Source organism: Alligator sinensis, unplaced genomic scaffold, assembly GCF_000455745.1.
Source record: "Alligator sinensis unplaced genomic scaffold, ASM45574v1 scaffold1369_1, whole genome shotgun sequence".
Taxonomy (NCBI): Eukaryota; Metazoa; Chordata; order Crocodylia; family Alligatoridae; genus Alligator; species Alligator sinensis.
This window is the reverse complement of record NW_005842875.1, coordinates 509,991-529,649: the sequence shown is the minus strand read 5'-3', so window position 1 is coordinate 529,649 and position 19,659 is coordinate 509,991. Positions and strand designations below refer to the sequence as shown.

Genomic DNA, 19,659 nt, shown 5'->3' with positions numbered 1-19,659 from the left:
ACGGCTCCAAGCGAGGAGATCAAAGGGCCTCACCCGTGCCCTGGCAGAGCCTGAGGCAGGCCTCCTCTGTCTTGAAGTTGTTGCCGTTGCCACCACAGCTGCCGTAGTTGAAGCTCTCGCACTTCCTGGCCTGTGGGTTGTGGAACCAGCGCGGGACCAGCGCGTCGCACGGGCCAGGGTCGGACTGCAGCTTGCAAACCGCTGCGGGCAGAGCGCGGGAACTTGCAGCCGCCCGCAGCCTGCGGGGCTGGCAGACGCCACTGCGCCCAGCCCGTGACCCCCCGCAGAGGTGCTGGGGCCACAGGGCAGCCCCCAGCTGGGCCAGGGGCCGATCCTGCACCCCGGGGCTCTGCCTCTTGCCTTGAGGGTGGTCCAGCTCCGCTCCCTGGCCAGCTGCTCAGCAGCACCTGCCTCCAGACCCCCGTGTTTGGGGCCCCCCAGCCTGTCCCCACCACAGCCCCCAAGCCAGGCGCGTGGGGCTGGGGAGCACCCCCTCACCTCGGTCCCCGCAGGCGGCCACACAGTCCTCCTCGGTCTTGAAGTTGTTGGCATTGCCCTGGCAGCCGCCGTACATGAAGAGCTCGCAGCGTTTGGAGGAGGCGTTGTAGTAGAAGCGGGGAATTCGCCCCCGGCACGGGCCCTGCTCCGGAGGCAGCTTGCACAAGTCCGCCCGCCTCTCTGGGGGAGAGAGGGAAGCCGGAGTCAGGGGCTGGGGCCCTGGGCCCATCGCCGGTGCTCCTGGGCACCGAGGTCCCCGCACGCGGAAGGCGCTCGTGCTCACCTGCACCTTCCTGAGCCGGGGCAGGCCGGAGGCAGAGGCAGAGGGCGAGGAGCCGTGGCAGGAGAAAGATGCTTCTGGCCGTCATGGTGCTGCTGGGAGCTTTGAGCCGGCCCGACTTAAACCCTACAGCCGGGGTGGGGCTGACCCGGGAGGGGAAGTTGCTCCAGAGCCCCGGGGGCCTTGCCAAGCTCACTCGACTTGGCCGTAAATCAGGCCCCGGTGAAGCAAGGAAACAACCCGGCTCCACCTCAGGTTGCTCAGAGAGGCGAGGGGGAAATGGGAGGCACCCCCAACGTGACCCGGGGGGTGCAGCCTGGGGTGGCCTGCGAGCTGCGTGCGGGGCCGGGAGCGGTGACGCGGCAGCTGGGAGGCCAAGAGGGCTGTGGGTTGCAGCAGACGGGCAGCGCCGACCCCGCGGCACCGTGGAGCCGGCTGCGCCCCGCTGCTCCCGGGATGCCACGCTCCCTGCAGCGCTGCCTCACAATGCTGGAGTGCGGCAATGCTAAGACAAACACCTCGCCGAGCGCGGCAGATGCAGCCCCAGGTCTGTTCTGGGCATCGTGCCCGACCCGGCCACTGGCCCCCGCTGGGCTCGAGCCAGACCTGGGAGGTGGCTCCCTGGGGAGGCTCGAGCCCTGGGGCAGGCGTGGAGGCGAGTGGCCAGTCTGACCCCGCTCTGTGCCCAGGCCACAGCCGGACTCTGCATCTCAGGACCGGGCACAGCGCACTCATTGCCCCGGCCGGCCGCCCCGTGGCTGCAGCGCGCTTCCACGTGTCTCCGGTGCTTCCCAGGGCTTTCTCTGAGCTGGGCAACCGGTTTGCTTCCTCGTTCCAGCCGGGGGTGGGGGCCAGGGTGGTGTCTGTCGGGGAATGCAGGGAGTCCTGGGCCGGCCAGGCCAGGGCCCGAGGGCACCGGGAGCCACCTCCCTGCTCCTGAGCTGCCCCTGGGCAGGGGCTGTGCTGGGCAGTGGGATCCACGGCGCTGAGCTCCCCATCAGCCCCGGCTCCAGCCCACGGGACCTGGAGCCTCCCCTGTCTCCTGGCGCTTCGTGGATCCGGGTCGCTCCTCGTTCCATCCGGGGTCTGATTTATGGCCAGGCCGATGGCGCCGGGCGCTGGACCTTGGCAGAAGCCTGTAGGGCACCGTGCACCACCAAGCAGGCACCAGAGGACTGGCACAGGGCTGGCACAGTGCCTCTCTTCACAGGCGGCGAGGAGAGGCCCCGGGAAAGGACGGACCAGGTAACCTCTCCTCCGTGCCTGGGAAGACACTGGAGCCGAGCCCGAGGAAGGCCCTTTGCAAGCATCCGGAGGAGGAAGGGCTGGTCGGGATGATCTGAGCGCGGCGATGCCTGTGTTCAGCTGCGGGGATTTCCCAGGTTTCTGGGCTCTGCTGGTTGCTCTCGCCTCCTCCTTCCCCTTTTTTTCTGCTCCATGTGTCGGGGTTTTAAGCCTCCCCAGAGGCGCTGGGTTGCGGGACTGAGCTGTGCCGATGCTTCTGCTGGGACCGACCACGTGGGTCCCAGCTGGAGGGTCTTGCCCCTGCGCTCAGGCTCAGACCGACCTGCCCTGGGGGCAGGCAGGGATTTCCCCCTTGGTTGCATTGTATGGACTGTGAGGGTTTTGCCTGCCTGCGGTGCAGACTGACATCTCAGAGCAGCAGGACCTGCTTGGACTCATTTGAGTCTTTTTTTTTTTTTTTTAGGGTTTTTTGTTGTTCCCCCGCCCTGGCGGGGGGTCGGGCTAGAAGATCTATTAGGTCCCTTCCGACCCTAAAACTATGAAACTATGAAACTATGACCCGGGGCCGGTCAGGTGCGAGGTCTGTGTGCGTCACGGCTGACAGCTGCCTTATGTAGAGTTGAGATGATGTTGTCCGGGCTGGTCTGGACAGGGTTGATCCTGCTTCAGGCAGGGCTTGGACCGGACATGACCTCTGAGGGTCTCATCTGGCCCCACTGCTCTCGGGCAGCGTTCTCCACGCCAGCCCCGTGGCTCCAGCACACGGGACCTGGAGCCTCCTGTCCCTCCTGGTCTTTTGAGCCCTGCCGTGGATCCGGGTCACTCCTTGTTCCATCCGGGGCCTGATTTATGGCCAGGGCACTGGAGCTTGGCAGGAGCCTGCAGGGCACCGTGCATCACGTCCCCTCCAGAGCCAGCTCCACCCCGAGCGCAGGGTTTAAATCCAGCCGGGGCGGCTGGGGGAGCTCAGACCTGGCTCCCGGCAGCACCATGAAGCCAGCAGGCACCGTCCTCCTCCTGGGGCTCCTGGCCCTCAGGGCAGAGCTGCAGACTGTGCCCAGGGGTGAGTGCGACAGAGGGAGCAGGGGCAGGGATACGGGTACCAGACACACAAGGGAGGTGAAAGGTTTCCCGTTAGGGACCCGGAGAAGCAGCCGGGGGTGCAGGGATGGGGCTGATGGGAGGCAGCAGCAGGGCGAGGCCCTGGAGCTGTGAGCCCGCGGTGCCCTCCCTTGCAGAGAAGCCCGGCGTCTGCCCCTCCTCAGCACCCGGCGCTCTGGATCCCTGCTTCTTCCCCTGCTCCAGTGATTACAGCTGCCCGGGGAGTCAGAAGTGCTGCCTCATCCCCTGCGGCTATGCCTGCCTCGACCCCCTGCCCGGTAAGGCCAGCACCGGGCCAGTCTCTTGCACAGGGGGAGCTGGGCACTGGAGGGCAGCGTGACCCCCTCCCCATCCCCTGAGCTGCCCCCTGGGCCCTGTCTTCCTGGCTCCTGTTGCCTCCACTCCAGCAACCTCCCCATCACATGCCCATTGCAAAGTCCAGTGCCCGGCGTGGGGTGACGGGTCTGCCCCCTCCCCACCATGCCTGGCTCTGAGGCTCTTGTCCACGTGCAGCACCCAGGGACATCTGCAGGCTCCCCCCAGACCCAGGTCCCTGCCCTGAGGCCATCCCACGCTGGTTCTACCACTGGCCATCCCGGCGCTGCAGGAGGTTTGAGTACGGCAGCTGCTCCGGCAATGCCAACAACTTTGAGACCAAACGCAAGTGTCTCTGGGCTTGTGCAAGCCACGGTAAGAGCGACGGGGCGCGGGAACGGGCTGTCTGGATCCGTAGGGTCCCAAGTTGCCACCAGACCCCTTCTCCCAGCAGCTCCCCACTACCTTCGTCCCTGCCCGGAGCCACAGGACAGGTGCATGATGCCCCACGTTGTGTGTTGCAGGGCGCAGGGCCGCCTGCCCAGAGCCGCAGGGAGTGGGGCTGTGCGTGGAGCTGTGCGGGGCCGGCGGGGCTTGCGGGGAAGGAGAGAAGTGCTGCAGTAACGGCTGCGGGCACCAGTGCATGAGAGTGACAGGAGGTGCGATCTCTCTTCTCACGCCCCTCGCAGCTGCAAGCAGAGCCTGGGCCGGGCACGGGGAGAGGGGTGCACTGCGCCCCATCAGGCTGCGTGTGGGGACGTGCGGGCACGTGGGGAAGGCTGATGTGGCCCCACGCTGCCGTGGCCCTGGTCCTCCAGCCATGTGGCCATTGGTGACAGGGTGCCTGCCCCACTCCTGAGAGACGGGAGCCTGCGCCCAAGCCCCCGGGGCTCGAGGGGCTCCTGCCCCCTCCTACTGGTGCCAGGACCTGGGTCCAAGTGCCGTGGGGGGGGCCAGGCCAGGATCTCCCGGGCAAGCAGGCTGCTGCTGTGATGGCAGGCATGCAGCGCGCTCAGATGGCTTCCTCTTGACAGGGCCCCCCTAAGTGCCCGGACCACCTGGGATGGGCGGCTTCAGCACAAGATGCCTCGCCAGGACCGGACCCAGCCCCCGGAGCACCCCCGCCCGGCCCCTGTGCGTCTCCAGCTGCTGCTTGGCTCCCTGGTGACCCATGGGAAGGGGCGGTGCAAATCACTGGAGGGGCCTGAGCAAGCCCCCTGCCATGACACCCCTTCCCTGGGGAGCGGGGTCCCCCGAGGGTGCGAGTGGGGGAAGGGGCAGGAGCTGAGGCTCTGGCCATGGGTCCCTGGGCCCCTCCTTTTCCCAATAAACACTGATGGATGCGCCCAGCGCCTGGCCTCTGCTTTGTCATTCCTGCGTCTGGACCTGCCCCGGGCAGGGCTCCCCTTGCCCATGCCACGGGCCCCTCTGCAGAGCACCTTTGCTGCTGGGAACGGGGATGCAGGGCTCAGCCCGTGCACGCTTCCACTCACGCCCGGCCCCGTCGCGTGGCCAGCGCCATCAAAGCTAGGTGTGTGATAGGCACGTAAGCAGCATCAGGCCCCCCAAGAGGTCTTGGCCATTCGCTGGGGAGAAAGGCAGCTGGCGCTCTCCCAGTCGGCCCAGCCGCCAGGAGACTAAGCCGCGCGGGGCCGCCCCCAGCGGCCCAGCCCGCCGGGAGACTCTCGCGGAGCTGGCGCAGCCAGCATGCATCAGCCACGGCCCGGCTGGCGCTGCTCGCATTCAGCTTTATTGAGAAGGAACATTGTTTGTGCCAAACAATACAGGAGGGAGTGAGCACTGGCCCCACGGGGGGAGGAACGGGGGCAACTCCGGCCTTCGACGGCACGGCTAGCGTCCAGCGCGTGGTCCCACGTAGACAGAGCCCCCAGGAGTCCGCGTCTACCGCAGACCGCTAGAGGCCTGCCTCGAGCTCCTGGGCCGTGAGGGGCCGTAGCCGGGGCAGCGTGGACTGCTGCACCACCGTGATGCTGCACGGGCAGTGCCGGGGACCCAGGGTGCATCCACACGCAGACACAGGTGTGACCACGGCCTGCGCCAGCTCGGGGCAGTGGTGGGAAGCGGCTGCAGCGTGGACGTCAGGGGCGTGAGCAGGGCTGGCCGGGCCTCGCAGTGCAGGGAGCCTCGGTGCTCCACGTGCTCATGTACAGGGTTTCCTCCTCACACGGCTCCACGTCCTCGCCCTGTGCAGACCACGGGTCTGCCCCCGACCGGGCCCACTCTCTGGCCCCGTCAGAACCACCATATGCCGTAGCTGTCATCATCGCTGAAGTCATCGCCATCGTCGTTGTCGTCGCTGTAGTCGTCACTGCCGTCACTGACTTCGCCGTCACCCATGCCGTACTCGTTCGCATCGCTGTAGTCGTTCTCCGTGTCCGTGTCTGTGTCGTCAGTGTCCATTTCCATGAGGTTCAGGTCATCGTCATCCTGGCCCTCATCGCTGTCCTTCCCGTCATCGTCGTCATCGTCGTCATCGTCATCATCATTGTTATCGTCATCATCGTTGTCATCTTCTTTCTCTGCAGCCCCACCCACCTCCTCATCGTCCTCGTCTTCATCCTCATCCTTGTCCTTGTCATCGTCAGCCCAGCCATCATCCTCCTCATTGTCCTCATCTGCATCCTCATCATCCTTGGTTTCATCCTCGTAGTCTGTCTCATACTCGTCGGCATCATCAGCATCATCGTCCGCCTCGTACTTGTCATCATCATCGTCTACCCCCTGGTCCTGGTCCTTGTCGTTGTTCTGTTCATCCTCCTTCCCCGCGCCGTCTTTCCCACCAGAATCCGACCCGAACAGCGGCTTCAAAAGGGAGGGCACCAAGTTGGATATGGGATTGCTGCCAGCTGCAGGCTTATCTCTCGCCACTGGTACTACATTGGACACGGGTTTTCCAGGGAATGCAGGGATGGGGGAAAGTTTGTCTCTAGACAAATGGTTTTCACTGGACTCCGGCTTTTCACTGGATTCAGACTTATCTCTAGACAAATGGTTTTCACTGGACTCCGGCTTTTCACTGGAGACTGGCTTTTCAATGGATTCAGGCTTATCTCTAGACAGATGGTGTTCACTGGACTCTGGCTTTTCACTGGATTCAGACTTATCTCTAGACAAATGGTTTTCACTGGACTCCGGCTTTTCACTGGAGACTGGCTTTTCAATGGATTCAGGCTTATCTCTAGACAGATGGTGTTCACTGGGCACTGGTTTATCTCTAGACAAATGTTTTTCACTAGATACTGGGTTTCCAGTGGACGCAGGCTTCTCCCTACACCGGGGTTTCTTGCTGGACGCTGGTTTTTCACTGGGTGCAGGCTCTGCCCAAGGCACAGGCTTGTTGTCAGACATGGTTGTTGCCCCAAACGCAGGTGTCTCGTAGCCCAGAGGTTTTCCACTGGCCCCAGGTACCGGCTTGTCACCAAGCACACGTGTGGCTCCAGATGCTGGTTTTCCAGCGGGCACCGGGTCTGAGAGAGACGCCAGTTCTACCCCGGACGGCTCTGCCCCAACCCCAGAGGGGTCTCTAGATAGGAGCTTTTCCCTGGGCTCAGGTCCTGCACCAGGCACTGGTCGCATGGGAGCTGCAGGGGGCCCCAGGCCAGGTTTTCCAGCAGACAGGGGGTCTCCCCGGCTCCCCACCGTGCTCTGCGGTCCCTCCTTGCACTCAGGCTGGTTCTTGCACCCGGAAGGCTTTCCCCTGCACACGCAGCCCCTTGGCAGAGCCAGATGGGGGGACTCCAGCCCCCCCGTGCTTGGCTTCTTTCCTCCCACATTTGCAAGGCTGACCCCTGCCACGGGCTGTTCCCTGGACTCAGCTGCCTGCGGGGTGCGTTCCCCCAGGGCACGGCCAGGGGCAGGAGAAGCTGCTCCAGGGATCCCTGAGATGGGAGTGAAAGCAGCAGTCAGGGACCCCGAGTCCTGCAGCTGCCCCCATCCAACCCCGGCACTGCCCTCCCCCAGGCGTGGTAGGAAATGCAGGCAGCAGGTAATGGGCAGAGCAGCTTCAGTCGGATAAGGGTGAGCAGTGCCCACTGGAGAAGGCTGGAGGTGGCAGGGCCAGTGCTGGGGGAGCCCAGCTAGGAGCACAGCAGGCCCAGAGAAAGGCCTGGGGTGTGGGGACCCTGCTTCCCCAGGCAGGTTTCTGCTGCTCTGGACCCCTCTATCCCCAATCCCTCCCCCACAGCCACAGGGAGAGGATACCATCCACTCCGGGTCTCCTGGGCACCCCATGGCTATACCACTCCTGGGGGCAGCACGCGGGGCAGGGCATGGCAGGGACCCATGTGGGCTCACCTTCGGCCAGGCTCGGGTACGACGGACCCAGGACACCTGTCCCGTTGGCCAAAGGGGGCTCCTGGTGCAGTGGGGCCGGCGCCGGAGAGCGTCCATCCTGACCTGGAACAGAGAGAATCGCTGGTGATGGGCCGGCTCGGCTACTTTTGCCCGGCCTGCGTCCCAAGGAGTTACCCCAGAATGAGCCGGCGGCAGCACTCTCCTGGCACGAGGTCTGCCGGCTCGGGGTCATCTGCCCACATCCATGCCAGGGTGATGGTGCCAAGAATAAACAGATGCCGCGCTGCTCCCCCAGCCATGCAGCAGCACCGTGACAGCTGCCTGTGGCTGCGTGGGGAGAGCTGCACGCGTGTTGTGTCCATGCAGCAGCACCCAAACCCATGGGGCCATGCCCCAGGGCACGTGTGCACGACCCCAGGGAAGAGCCCCATACCTGCTGCGGCCACAGGCCTGCAAACCAGCCTTCCCCTTGTGCAGCTGCGCCTCTGCCCACTGGGACAGTCCTGGGCCCCTTTGCACTTGAGCAAGCACCTGCCGGTGAATCCTGCTCACAGCGGGAGAAACCCAGGTTTAGGACAGGTGGAGCACAGGGAGGGCAAGAGCCGGGGGGCCCGGGGGGCCTCAGTGCTGCCACATGGGCCCCCTCCGGCAGAGGGGTCTGCCCAGAGCACCTGCTATGCAGCCCAGGCAGACAGACAGACAGATGGACTGAGCAAACAGGTTTGTGAGCTCAGCACGCAGCCATGCTGCGCCCCACAGTGACCCAGATACTCTGGACAGCCCTCACTGCAAGGGCCTGCCCGAGCTCTGAGCAGCCATGGGAAGGGCTCAGAGAAGCTCTTGGGGCGGTGGGCACTCTGCAGTGCAGGCAGGTCCCTGCTGCTCCAGGAGCCGGCCGTGCCCCCGGCCCCATTTGTGCTCACAAGCCCCGAACAGAGCGAGCACAGGGGCAGGTCACACATCCCAGCGGGCCAGGGGCTGCGCCACGCGGGGGTCTCCTCTGCTGCTGTCTGAGAGGAGACCGAGGCCAGAGCGGAGGCAGCCTTGGTGCCCGGGCAAGGAACGTGGCCCGGCTCTGTACATGTCCCCAACCTCGCACGTCCCTGCTGCCTCCTCCAGTGGTGGCAGCTGCCCCGTGGCCCCGTGGCCCCTGGCCGTGCCGCACCCCAGGCTGGCAAGTGGGAGGGTGTCCAGGTGCTATTCCGGGTTGCTGGCTGGGAGCGTGGGGCAGGGCTGCCACCAAGGCATGGCCGCAGGGGAGCGCAGACAACCAGCCCCAGGCTGCTCTGGTTTCAATCCAGGAACCTGCCTCTCCGCACCATCTCCCGGAGGTCTGAAGCCTCTGGCTCTGAGTTCGAAAAGCCTCTGGCCTGGGTCCCCTCTGCCCCCACTCACGTTCTGCTGGGGCAGCCTGCAGTGCTGTCCACAGGGCGAAGCTCCCCAGGAGGACGAAGAAGACTGCCAGCTTCATGGTGCCACCAGGAGCCAGGTCTGAGCACCCCGAGCTGTGCCAGGCTGAGATTTAAAGCTCCACCCGGGGTTGCGCGTGGGTGGCAGCAAGTCAGAGGTGACGAGAAAGAACCTCCCAGAGCTGATCCCAATTGCGCACCGCTCCAGCTCCCGGCATCCTGCCCCGCCCAGACAGGAGATACCAGCAGGATCCTGGTGAGGAGGGAGGTGGCAGGCTGCGATGCCCAGAGCCACGCGCGGCTGCAGGGACCTGGCCAGGCGGGCCACGCCTCCCGATCCCGGCAGACCAGCCTCTTCCCCGCTCCGTCCCGCAGAACCCGGCTGCGCGCTGTGTGTGTGCAAGCAAGAGCCCTGGCACCCTGCACACGCTGCCCAGTCCTCACCCCACACGTGACGGTGCCTTGCCTGCCCTCAGCTCAGGCAGGTGCCAGCAGCAGGACAGGCCCTCCGTACGTTTAGTTTCAAACTAATTGTGCATTTAATTCCAACCTAATTGCATATTTAATTCCAAGATAATTGGCTTGCAACCACGAATGACAGGCTTTCCCAGGTGCTTGTGACCCTTCCTCAGGTGCTCATTGCCACAAGGCCTGCTTAAAGGCCTCCTGGGCTCCAGCCCGGGCTCAGCACTGAGACCCTCAGGAGTGGGAAGAGCAGGGCCACGTGTCCCTGCACCTTCTCCCAGGTCTGCGACTCCTTGGGCAGGGAAATGCCCACACCCAGGCAGGCCCCCAGGGCAGCTGTCCAGGCTTTTGACCAGCTTTAACTGCTTGTCTTGTCTGCCTTACAGCCCTCCTCCCGGTGCAGGCAGACCGCTGGCCTTCGCAGCAAACACCCACCTCTGTGCCCACGTCCCTTGCCCTGCCTGTGGCTGGGTCTTCATACTTTTCACATTCTCCCATCTCCTCTCCCCTCCTGCAATGGGGTGAACTCTTGTGGACAAGATGGTTGGAGACACTGAGCTGGTTGCCTCTCCAGGCACCTGTCTCATCAGTGATGTCCGTGTTGTTGCACTCCTGCCCTCCCGCGGCGCACCTGTGCTCACACAGAACTGAGTCAGGCTCCAAACACAGGTCCCCAAGCCCGACAAAGTCCCTGGGGAACCGTGGAGCAGCCTCTGCTCACTGGCCTTGGTGACCTCCGGAGGAGGAGACTGACAGAACAAAGAACAATGGTCTCAAGTTGCAGCAAGAGGAGTTGAGGGTGGATATTAGGAAAAACTTTCTCACTACGAAGGTGGCGAAGCAGTGAAACAGGTTACCCAGAGAGGTGGTGGAGTCTCCATCCTTGGAGGATTGAAGACCTGGGCAGACAAAGCCTTGGCTGGGATGATGTAGCTGGGTCAGGTCCTGCTTGGAGCAGGGGGCTGGATTAGATGCGACTCCTGAGGTCCCTTCCCACCCTCATTCTCTATGATTCTGTGGTTCTATGCAGTTTGGGGCACAGAAAATTGGCTCCCTCCACTTGCTCCTGCCTCCCCAGCTTGTCCCTCCCCCTCCTGCTTGCTGTGGTCTCAGAGCTGAGGTTCCTGGTGCCTGCCTCTCCCCGCTTTTTAGGTTCTAAGATGCTACAAGCATTCCCAGGCCCATGGTACAGTGGCCGGTACCCCCAACAGCTTCACTGTGCCCCAAGGAGGGTGCCTGGACCCGTGGGTCCCCAGTAATGCCCACTGGGGTCTTGCTCTCTGCTCTGAGCACACTGGGGCATCTCCAGCACCCTCTGACACGAAGACCAGTGCCATAACTGGATTCAGATCTGCAAGGACCTGTGGTGACTGCAGCCAGACCAGTCAGGGAGCAGGGCAAGTGGACCGTGTGGGCAAATTCATGTCAGGAAGCTGAGGAGGGTTCCCAGGCTGCCCAAGGAGGACACGTGTGGGGCCTGCCCAGGCTCTTGGCAGCAGGGAGGCAGGACCTGTGGAGCTAGCCCGTAAGAAATGGGAGAGGGCTCCTGAGACAAGATGGGACCTGGTGGCCTGGATCCAGCCCCTGATGGGCTGCTGCCCCTTCCTCCATGGTGATTTTCATGTCACGATGACCATGGGCCCCATGATGATGGCCCCTTTCAAGATGTCTGTGTGCCCCCATGTCCACCCAGCTCCATCTCTTTGCTGCACCAGCAGTGATTTGTCCCAGCCTGATGACCAGAGGAGAGGGGAGCTTGGACTCTGTGTGATGCTACACAGGCGCCAGGCTCCTGCTGCTGCCCTCCAGCCAAAGGCACAGCAGATTGACTTGGAGCGAGAATCGAAGGCTCAGCCAGCTCTGGGAACCAGAGCAAGGCAGAAATGGCCTCATCCAAAAGGCTGCACTCGGGGAGATGCTAGGACAGCAGTGCCCCAGGAAAGGCTGAGTTACCCACAGTGCTGTTATGGTTGTTATTTATTACATGCATTGCAGCAACACCCAGAGGCTCACTGCGCTGGGATGTGCCCAAACAGAGGAAAAGACCGTCCCTGCCCATGTGAGCTCACAGCCTAAGGTAGCAACGAGGCGCAGCGCGAGGGTGTATTGAATGGCAAGGCAGCGGGAGACACGAAGGATGGGCATGGTGCTGGGAACACAGGCTCCACGGAGCCGGCTGCTGCAAGCCCTTTAAAGCGACCTGTCTGTGTGGAGCTCTGCCCCAACTCACGGTGCTGCCAACGTGGCCGCTCCCGGCTCCATGCCCTCCCCTCCTCCTTGTCTCCGAGGCACATCTGTCTGCTTCTGTCTGCTTCATGCTTCTCCCTCAGAGGTTTCGCGCTTGTTTTCTCCTTCGCTTGTATTTGAGGCTGACCCTGATCACCTAGGGTGAAAGCCAAGGAAGGAGATCGCTCGTTAGCTCCTGAGGTGACAGCAGTAGCTGTAAAGGCTGCATGTCCAGCCAGCTTCATCTTACCCCCCAGATTTCGGCACGGCCCCACCTGCACCTAAACCAGCATTTGTGCAGGCAGGTCAGGGGCTGCATGCCTCATCCCCTGCTCGCAGTGCTGCGGGCAACACCTTCTGCGGTAGACACGTTCACCAGTCTACATGACAGGCCAAGGCTAAGGCTACTCTCACCCAGTGTGCTCCTGCCTGCAGCCTGATGTTGCATTTGCTGCTGGGAACTGCCGGCTTTGGGAATTCAGATGAGCACGGAAAAGTCACCAGTGATCAGCCCAGAGCTCTCTCCCTGCCTGCCCCTGCTCCCTGGGGCTCGCTCTGCCTGTAGCAGAAGGGGAAGAGTCGCCCCACCTACCCACACCCCCACAGAGGAAAACGGGGTGCAGTCTCTTTCCCACAGAGGCCTGGCAAGGGGGCAGGCCAGGCCAGGCAGGCTGCCCCCGAGCACTGATTCCAGGTGCCTTTATAGCCTCGGGTCCCATGACCAAGCAGCAAGCCTGGCACCCTCCTCAGCACCCTTCTCTTGCCTGGGCCAGACTCACACCAGGTGGGCCTCGTCATTCAGCTGGGAAACACCTTCATTCAGGTGGGAAATGAGATCTCCCTCAGAGGGGCAGCCCTGAGCTCCAGCCCTGAGCCTGGCCCTGCAAAACCCTCTGGGTGCCACTAAGACCCACCAGGATGAGGATGATGCTGAGCAGCCCCTTCCCCACGTTGAAGGCCAGCAGCCCCAGGACAGCAGCAAGGACAGGAATCAGCGGCTCCCGGCAGCAGGTGGAGTTGGGGCTTGCGCTGCCCTCTCGCTCAGAACCCCGTAGCGACGTCCCCGTGGGCGAAGTGCCCGGCCAGGGCGTTGAGCAGTCTGCAGACAAAAAAGAGGTGCATTCAGGGCTAAACCTCCCTGAGGCGGAGGGCTGGATGCAGAGTGACTTCCCAGCCTCTTCTGCTGGCAGCTGCACTCCAGCCTGGGAAAGGGGGTGTCGAGAGGCGGAGCTGGGTCTGACATGGGGCGTCCACGTCACAGCGACAAGCTATGGCAGCTGGCACCGGGTCCCAGGCACCTAGGAACTCATCTGCAGAGAGCGTGTTACAGATGATGTGGCCCCAGATCTACTCCCCTCTCCCCAGCAGGTGATCTCAGAGCACGCGGCTTGTTAACTCAGGGGTTGAACAGTTATCTTGGAGGGACCTGGGGTCACTCAGGGCAGACTCTGGCTGGGTGTGTTCTGAGCAGAGATATGTTTGCCTTTGTCCATCCCTGCTTAATTACCATGCTGGGGTTATTAACAGGTGGGCGAGGGGGAATGGCGATGCACCACAGGCAGCTGGGGGACAGGCTCACTCTGAGACGAGGGGCTTCAGAGGCAGCTCACACCCATGTGGCCTGGGCCCAGGGCCGCCCTGGCAGGAGCAAGGCAGGGCAGGAAATGGCCTGAAGCGGACGTTCTCTCTAGTCCTCTGGCCCAGGACGGGGCACCTCCCACGACAGTGACAGAGGAGAGGGCCCAGGCTCAACTCGATGAGCTGCCTCCGGCCAAGCTCCTGCGCAGGCACTAGGACAGATGTCGGCTCTGGAGAGGGGGACACGTGGCCAGGCTGGTGAGGAAGCCTGTGTGGGAAGGGGCAATGCAGGAAGCCGGTTTAAGTACAGGTTTGCTCCATGCATCCTGGCCTTGGATCAATTCTGATGCCGTGACTCAGCAATCCACCTGCTTCCGCTGCAGTCCTGGCAGCCCGTGGCTCTCTCCAGATGCTGCTTGTCCCAGCATGTTGCTGCTATTACCCCTGCTTGGACCAGGGGGTTCATTGCTCCCACCGGCTGCTGGAGGCTGTGGAACAGCAATGACGGCGCGCTCCCAACCTGCCTGGCTAATGAGCTCAAGCAGAAAACTGCCCCCATGACAGTGGCAACCTCTGAGCCGCAGCAGGGCTGGACACAGTCATGGGCGAACCGGGTGGCTGCCCGGGGCCTGGGCAGAAAGGGGGCCCAAAAATGGCAAGTTTTTAATTATTATTATCATTATCTCTGGTGAAGGGAGGCTCAATACTAAAAGGCCACCAGGAGTCTAGGTACAGTGCACACGGCATAGCTCCTCGTTCGTCCCTGCAGCTCATTGCTGCCTGCGAGAGCCCCTGGCTGCAGGAGGCCATGCTAGGGATGCCGTTCCTTCCCAGTCATTTGGGATCAAAGCCCCGTCTCTCAGGGGGCCCAGGCACTTTTCTCAAGTGCAGGGTGTTCACGTTGGGCTCCTGGCCAGGTCCAATGCCAGGAATCCCACTAGCTTCCTAAATGCCCTGGATTTTTCAGGTGGGACCAGTATTTCCCAGCAGCCTTGCTGGTGGCTGGAGCACTACATGGCCGGGACTGCACCTGCTGGCCAGGGGAAGTGACACCACTCTGGGGGCATTATCAGTGGGACCGTGACAGCCCATGCTGGCATGCTAGGGCTGAGGAGGGCCATTATTCAATTACGCTTGTAATTATTTCAGCAAGGAGCTGCATCCATTTCCTCCCACCTGCTGCAGGGCAGTTGCAAAAGTGACTGTTGAGGCAAACAGAGGGCCACATCCCGCTGTGGTAGGGCAGGCGTGACTCACTGGCTCTCCATACGCCAGGGCTGTTTGATTGCTAGGTGGAGAGTCCTGCCGGAGTTCACTTCTCTGAACCACAACAGTCAGCACGAATAGCTGGCCACGGGCCCGTTGTCTCTGGGGCAGCTCCACTGTTTACACACAGTGTCATGTCTCATTTTGTTTCATTAACTCCATGACACTGGCACACACAACGCAGGCCAAGAGGTGGATCGCACAGACCCTGCCTCATCAAGTAGGACTTGCTTTTTTTAAATGCAAAGAACAAGATCATCCCCTGGTAGCATGCAGAGGAGGAAACTTCTCCCCCCTGATAGTACACAGAGGAGGAAACCCTCCCCCCAGCACACAGAGGAAGAAACCTCTCCCCCTCACCATGTGCGGCTGAGCATGGGCTCCTAGGTCATACAGCAGCAGGCATGGCGGGGTTGACCAGAAGAGTTCAAAGGGGTCTTGGGGGTCCTTCCCCCTCCCTGAAGCATGAGAAAAGGAAGAAGGGGATGGTGACTCCAAGGGCCAGGTATCCACTGCCCCGTGTGAAGGGCAGCCCCTGGGAAATACTGTGAAATAAGCAGCCGTTTTGTATCAGCGAGGCTGGCAGCTGTCCCAGATGCCGTTATTTTATTGCCCCTACGCCCTCTTTGTGCCACGGGAGGGGGAAGCTTGGGGACCCGTGTCTGCTGCCTGCCTGCTTTCCAAGCTCTTTACATCACTGTGGTGCCTGGCCTCTGGTGCCTGTGGTTCTGGCCTAGCTGCCTCACCTGATACCCGCAGGATGACGTCTGCCTGCTGATTGAAATGTCCCACATTGGCCCAGAGGGAGCAGCGATAAGTGCCAGCGTCCTCTGGCCGGACCTTAGGAATGACCAGCGACTGCTGCTCGTCCATCAGGAACGGCCGCTGGATCTTGTCATACACCGTCGTCCTGTTCTTGAGGTTCCGAATCAGCCCCGTTTCCTGACTGTTGTTGATGACCTGCACGCAGCAACAGGATCCCGTTAGTGCATCGAGGCGCGTGGCACAGCCCGGCACACCGGGCTGTCGGTTAAATTAGGGCAGAACAGACCAACTCCCATAGCTGGGCATTAACATCTTCTCATGCATCTGCCTGTGGCATTGCCTTACGCTCACCCAGCCACGCAGCACGTGTAAACCGGGCAGAGGGGCTCCCAGCACGCAGCAGCCAGCACTTCTCACAGAGCCAGCTGGGATATGGCAGCAGGCACTGCCGCGGGGGTCTCTCTGCACCCATGCACCCATAATCCCAACTGTCCATGGCCACTGAAACAAATAGAAGGAGCCCTGGATACCCCTCTCCCCCTCCAGCCAGTCCCCATGTGCACCGGCCCTGAGAGTATGCAAAGAGCTGTGCTGCAGTTTAGAAAAGCGCTGGCTCTTCGGAGTGGTTGAGGACACGTGCTGCCTCTCTGGGAGGGCGCTACCTTGTACCAGCCGCTGGCCCAGAAGTTCTGCATCCCTTTGACAGCAGGAGGGCAAGGGAGGACTGCTGCTGCCCCGCACTGGCTGTCCATAGACACTGCTGCCACTGCTGGTCTTTGCAGGAGGAGCCACAGGCAGCCAAGAGCTGGAAGTGGGAAGAGAGACTCAGTTAGGAGTGCAGCCTTGAATCCAGGAAAGGCTCCCCACCCACCCCCTCCGAGAGGGAGCTCTGCACACAGGCTGCAGTCCCCACCGGAGGATGCTCTGCACCGCGGAGAGGGGCAGGCGCCGTTGCAGGTTCTAGCACCTCCGCCCTCTGCGGTGGTGCTGGCACTGCCGAGCTCCAAGCCTCGGGCTGAGGTTTCACAGAGCTGCGAGAAGGTTCCTGCTGCCTCTCCGGGTTGTTTTGAATCATTTTCAAGAGACAGTTGACCTTTAAAGCCCCTTGGTGCAAGCTAAACAAGGCTCTGGAGCAGCCCACGACTGATGCACTGTAAGGCAGAGCCACCCGCCTGTGCTCTCCGATCTGGGCGGCACCGGCCAGCCTGAGGGCCTAAAACGAGGTGTTACATAAAGTAGCCTATTGCTCAGGTCCGGCGCACCTGCTCTTCCTCCTGGGGCAGAGGCGGCGACAGCACCACTGAAAATCAGGATGCTCTGATTTCAGTACTGGACGCCAGGCCCCCTGAGCCGGCACATTTCAGCCTCTTCCTTCTGCCTGTACTTGCAGGTGTCGAATCTTACTGAAAGCTCCCCGGCTTTCACTGGGACAGCTCACCCCATGGAGCCCCCTTCCCTGCCACAGGGCCAAGGCTTGGGGGCCCTTGGCTCAGCTCTGTTTGGGACTTTTCACCGAGTCTTGAATGCAGCCGGGTGCAGCTGATGTGCTGTTACTCAGGCCCGGTCCAACCTGAAAGGTTCTGCTAGCAAAGCTGCAGCACTTCGCTGTGCTAATGAATCACATCTGTGATCAGCGCAGCTCTGCCAGCCAGAGCACTAGCACGGTGCTCTTTCACTAGCCCCACACTCCTTTGGCTGGTACAGAAACCACTGGAACTCTTTCACTAGCCCCACACTCCTTTGGCTGGGACCGAAACCACTGGAGCAGCCAGAGCACTCTTCCCCAAGCTAAGCTGGACCCAGAAGGGTGACTTGCCAACGAAGCAGCGCAGGCAGCCTCTTCCCAACGCACATCAGGTTTAGTACCCCAAAATGTTCAAGAGCAGCAGCAGCACCGAGAGCTGTCACGGCCGCGCTGTCCTCCGGATGGGCTCGCTCTGTTGCGCTGAACCCATTCACGTCCAGAGAGGAGCTCACAACACTGTTAGCAGACACAGTGGGCAACGAGCAAAGGGACCTGCTGCTCCAGCCGTGCTTGCCAACACCATCCAAGTACCTCCCGGGTTCTGCTGCGGTCCAGATACCGCCTCGGTGACCACGGTCCCAGAGCACCTTGCGACCGGTAAGCTGCTCGCCCTCTCCGTAGCCTCTGGGAGGTGGGAAAGCACTTCTGTCTCCTGCTTCCAGATGGAGACCAAGGCCCAGAAAAACAAAGTTTAGGGCCGGAAATTGTATCTCAGAGCATCTGGCACTGAGCACAATGACACAGAGAACTGGGTGCCATCCCAGCTTTTGCTGGTGCCTTCAGGGCCAGCTCTTCGTCAGAGATGGAAAACTGTGACTTTCACTCCAAACTGGAACCTGAAACCTCGCAGCTCCGTACACGCAGTCTCTGCATTATACTCTGCAGACTCTGCCCGCAGTTGGTGACCTTCTGCAAATGGTTTTTACAAAAAAGGATTGTGACACGGGAATGATCAATTAAGAAGATCAAAGGAGAACCGTGGTTCTCCATCCTCTTTCCTGCAGGCCTTCAACTGTTTGAAAACTGCTAGCATGCCCCCTTCAATCTCCTTTCCTCCACACTAAACAGCCTAGCTCTCTCAACCCTTCCTCACCTGGCTGCGTTTCAGCCTCTCTATCGTCTTTCTTGCTTGCTTCTGGATCCTCTGCGCTTTCTGCACATCCTTCCTAAAGGGACTCCGTCACACTGAGCTCCTCAAAGTACTGAGACAATTTTGACTTCTAATCCTGCCCTCCTAAGTTTCTGCCCCCTCTAAAAGCTTGGTGTCATCTGGCATCTTCAGAGGCGTGCTCCGTCTTCCACCATCCAGGTCATTCGGGAAAATACCGAATAGCATCAGACTAAGAAGAAACTCCTGCGATACAAGGCTCTTTTGGGCTACGTCCTTCCAGTCTGACAGCGAACAGGTGCTAACTGCTCTTCGACTATGGCTTTTCAATGTTATGGGCACAGCCAACATACAAACAATACGTGAACCAACAGTCATAGAGGAAATGCTCTCATTTAATTTGTTTTTAGAAATAAATGTACCCCCTCCCAAGTTGCAGCCCCCCAGACACGTAATAGCACTCTCCCTGGATCTTAACATCAAGTGCGTTCAGGGAGCGGTGCATAGTAGCGGCACGAGACCAAAACCTTTGGCTTCCTGAGAGACAGCCTGTCCCGTGTTTCTCTTCCCCAGCACCCAGGTGCCAGTGACAAGACGAGGAGGAAGTTACCAAGTGAATAAATTCCTGATGAGGACTCACCCAAGGGCAACATCTGCGCGGTCTGGGCGCGTGCAGGGGCCAGAGCTCCTGAGCCTCGAGCTTCCTGCTCTGCTGAATGGAAAGCAGTGGGCTTGTTTATGCGGAAAATGAAAGCTGGCTGTTGAAGCCTGCGATACCCAGTGTAAAGTACCCGCTGCGGGTGAGGAAACGGGTCACAGAGTCCTCAGCTTGTGGTGAGCAATGCGTTAGATTGGCACCCGGCACCAAAGGGGCGTGCGGGCTCCCCTCACGTCCCCACAGCCAGCTGTCTCCCGTTCGCGCTCGAGCATCCTCTTGCCTGCTTATTCCGCCAGGCGCGCCCTGTCACCCATACGGCCGATGCTCTCCCCTTCCTCCAACTGCTCCACAAAACCCCGGTCCGCCTGAACCCGCACAAGCGAGGAGGCTTTGGAAGTAAACTGCGCTTTGGAAACAGACTTTCCGATGACTCGGAGCCGGGCCGCGCCGGGCTGCCTACGCTGGGCTGCTGCACGCAAAGGACCAATCCTGACCCAACCGAAGTCGGTGGCAACGGTCCCGCCAACTTCAATGGATACGGGCTCCAAACCTCATCCGGTGCATCAGTCCTTCCTATCGCTGCCTCTTCTCGAAGATCACAAAATGCCTCGCTGACCGCGCGCTACATCTCGCCCGCCCTTTCCTCCCGCGCCCACAAGGCCGGCGACGCTGCAGCGGTGGAAATTAGACTGGCTCTCGCCACACGCAGGCCGGCAGGTTTGGTCGTCGCATTATCTCCCGAGTGCCCCCGAAGACGAGGCTCGCCCACCCGGGTCCCCACCCTGCCTAACACGGCACGGCGCCATAACAGGTCTCCAGTTGGGAGAGCAGACCTCGGGGGTGTCCCACCGCGCCGGAAGAACCCAGCCCGGTCGCTCACCCCCCCCTGCGCATCCAAGGGATCAG

General features: G+C 61.5%; 4 protein-coding genes across 5 annotated transcripts in view; 1 reads left to right on the top strand and 3 right to left on the bottom strand.

Moving 5' to 3' along the window:
- The window catches only part of LOC102371253 (kunitz-type serine protease inhibitor bitisilin-3-like), a 3,272-nt gene extending 2,340 nt beyond the window's left edge, over positions 1 to 932 (bottom strand). Inside the window, exons 1-3 of the mRNA XM_006035785.2 lie at positions 782 to 932; positions 499 to 678; positions 34 to 201 (exon numbers count right to left, since the gene is read on the bottom strand). Of these exons, the coding sequence (XP_006035847.1) occupies positions 34 to 201; positions 499 to 678; positions 782 to 866 (433 nt within the window). The 5' untranslated portion in view covers positions 867 to 932. The remainder of the gene's footprint in view (positions 1 to 33; positions 202 to 498; positions 679 to 781) is intronic.
- Positions 933 to 2,872: 1,940 nt separating this feature from the next.
- LOC112548019 (eppin-like) lies at positions 2,873 to 4,779 on the top strand. The gene is made up of 5 exons (XM_025191985.1): positions 2,873 to 3,086; positions 3,262 to 3,402; positions 3,638 to 3,814; positions 3,964 to 4,098; positions 4,474 to 4,779. Exons 1-5 carry the CDS (start codon positions 2,873 to 2,875, stop codon positions 4,482 to 4,484), a joined length of 678 nt encoding a protein of 225 aa, XP_025047770.1. The 3' UTR covers positions 4,485 to 4,779.
- An 838-nt stretch (positions 4,780 to 5,617) lies between these two features.
- On the bottom strand, positions 5,618 to 9,234 carry LOC112548017 (putative surface protein SACOL0050). Its single transcript, XM_025191974.1, has 3 exons — positions 9,149 to 9,234; positions 7,754 to 7,855; positions 5,618 to 7,338 (listed from the first exon to the last, which is right to left on the bottom strand). Exons 1-3 carry the CDS (start codon positions 9,222 to 9,224, stop codon positions 5,693 to 5,695), a joined length of 1,824 nt encoding a protein of 607 aa, XP_025047759.1. The 5' UTR covers positions 9,225 to 9,234; the 3' UTR covers positions 5,618 to 5,692.
- A 2,352-nt stretch (positions 9,235 to 11,586) lies between these two features.
- LOC102370834 lies at positions 11,587 to 19,652 on the bottom strand. 2 transcript variants are annotated; one of them, XM_014525763.2, is made up of 5 exons: positions 19,587 to 19,652; positions 16,125 to 16,267; positions 15,444 to 15,657; positions 12,768 to 12,952; positions 11,587 to 12,010 (listed from the first exon to the last, which is right to left on the bottom strand). In XM_014525763.2, exons 2-5 carry the CDS (start codon positions 16,212 to 16,214, stop codon positions 11,954 to 11,956), a joined length of 546 nt encoding a protein of 181 aa, XP_014381249.1. In that variant the 5' UTR covers positions 16,215 to 16,267; positions 19,587 to 19,652; the 3' UTR covers positions 11,587 to 11,953. The 2 variants fall into 2 exon arrangements, with proteins under 2 accessions (XP_014381249.1, XP_006035846.1); XM_006035784.1 differs by lacking the exon at positions 19,587 to 19,652 and adding an exon at positions 18,736 to 18,901.
- Between the last annotated feature and the right edge of the window lie 7 nt (positions 19,653 to 19,659).

Coding starts and splice junctions, on each gene's coding strand:
- LOC112548017 (XM_025191974.1), bottom strand. CDS start 9,224: ATGAAGCTGGCAGTCTTCTTCGTCCTCCTGGGGAGCTTCGCCCTGTGG. Junction 7,856..9,148: donor GCAGGCTGCCCCAGCAGAAC/GTGAGTGGGGGC, acceptor TCTCTGTTCCAG/GTCAGGATGGACGCTCTCCG. Junction 7,339..7,753: donor GTACCCGAGCCTGGCCGAAG/GTGAGCCCACAT, acceptor CTCCCATCTCAG/GGATCCCTGGAGCAGCTTCT.
- LOC112548019 (XM_025191985.1), top strand. CDS start 2,873: ATGGCCAGGGCACTGGAGCTTGGCAGGAGCCTGCAGGGCACCGTGCAT. Junction 3,403..3,637: donor CTGCCTCGACCCCCTGCCCG/GTAAGGCCAGCA, acceptor GTCCACGTGCAG/CACCCAGGGACATCTGCAGG. Junction 3,815..3,963: donor CTGGGCTTGTGCAAGCCACG/GTAAGAGCGACG, acceptor TGTGTGTTGCAG/GGCGCAGGGCCGCCTGCCCA.
- LOC102370834 (XM_006035784.1), bottom strand. Junction 15,658..16,124: donor GGGCCAGCGGCTGGTACAAG/GTAGCGCCCTCC, acceptor TGCTGCGTGCAG/GTCATCAACAACAGTCAGGA. Junction 12,953..15,443: donor CGTCATCCTGCGGGTATCAG/GTGAGGCAGCTA, acceptor TTTTGTCTGCAG/ACTGCTCAACGCCCTGGCCG.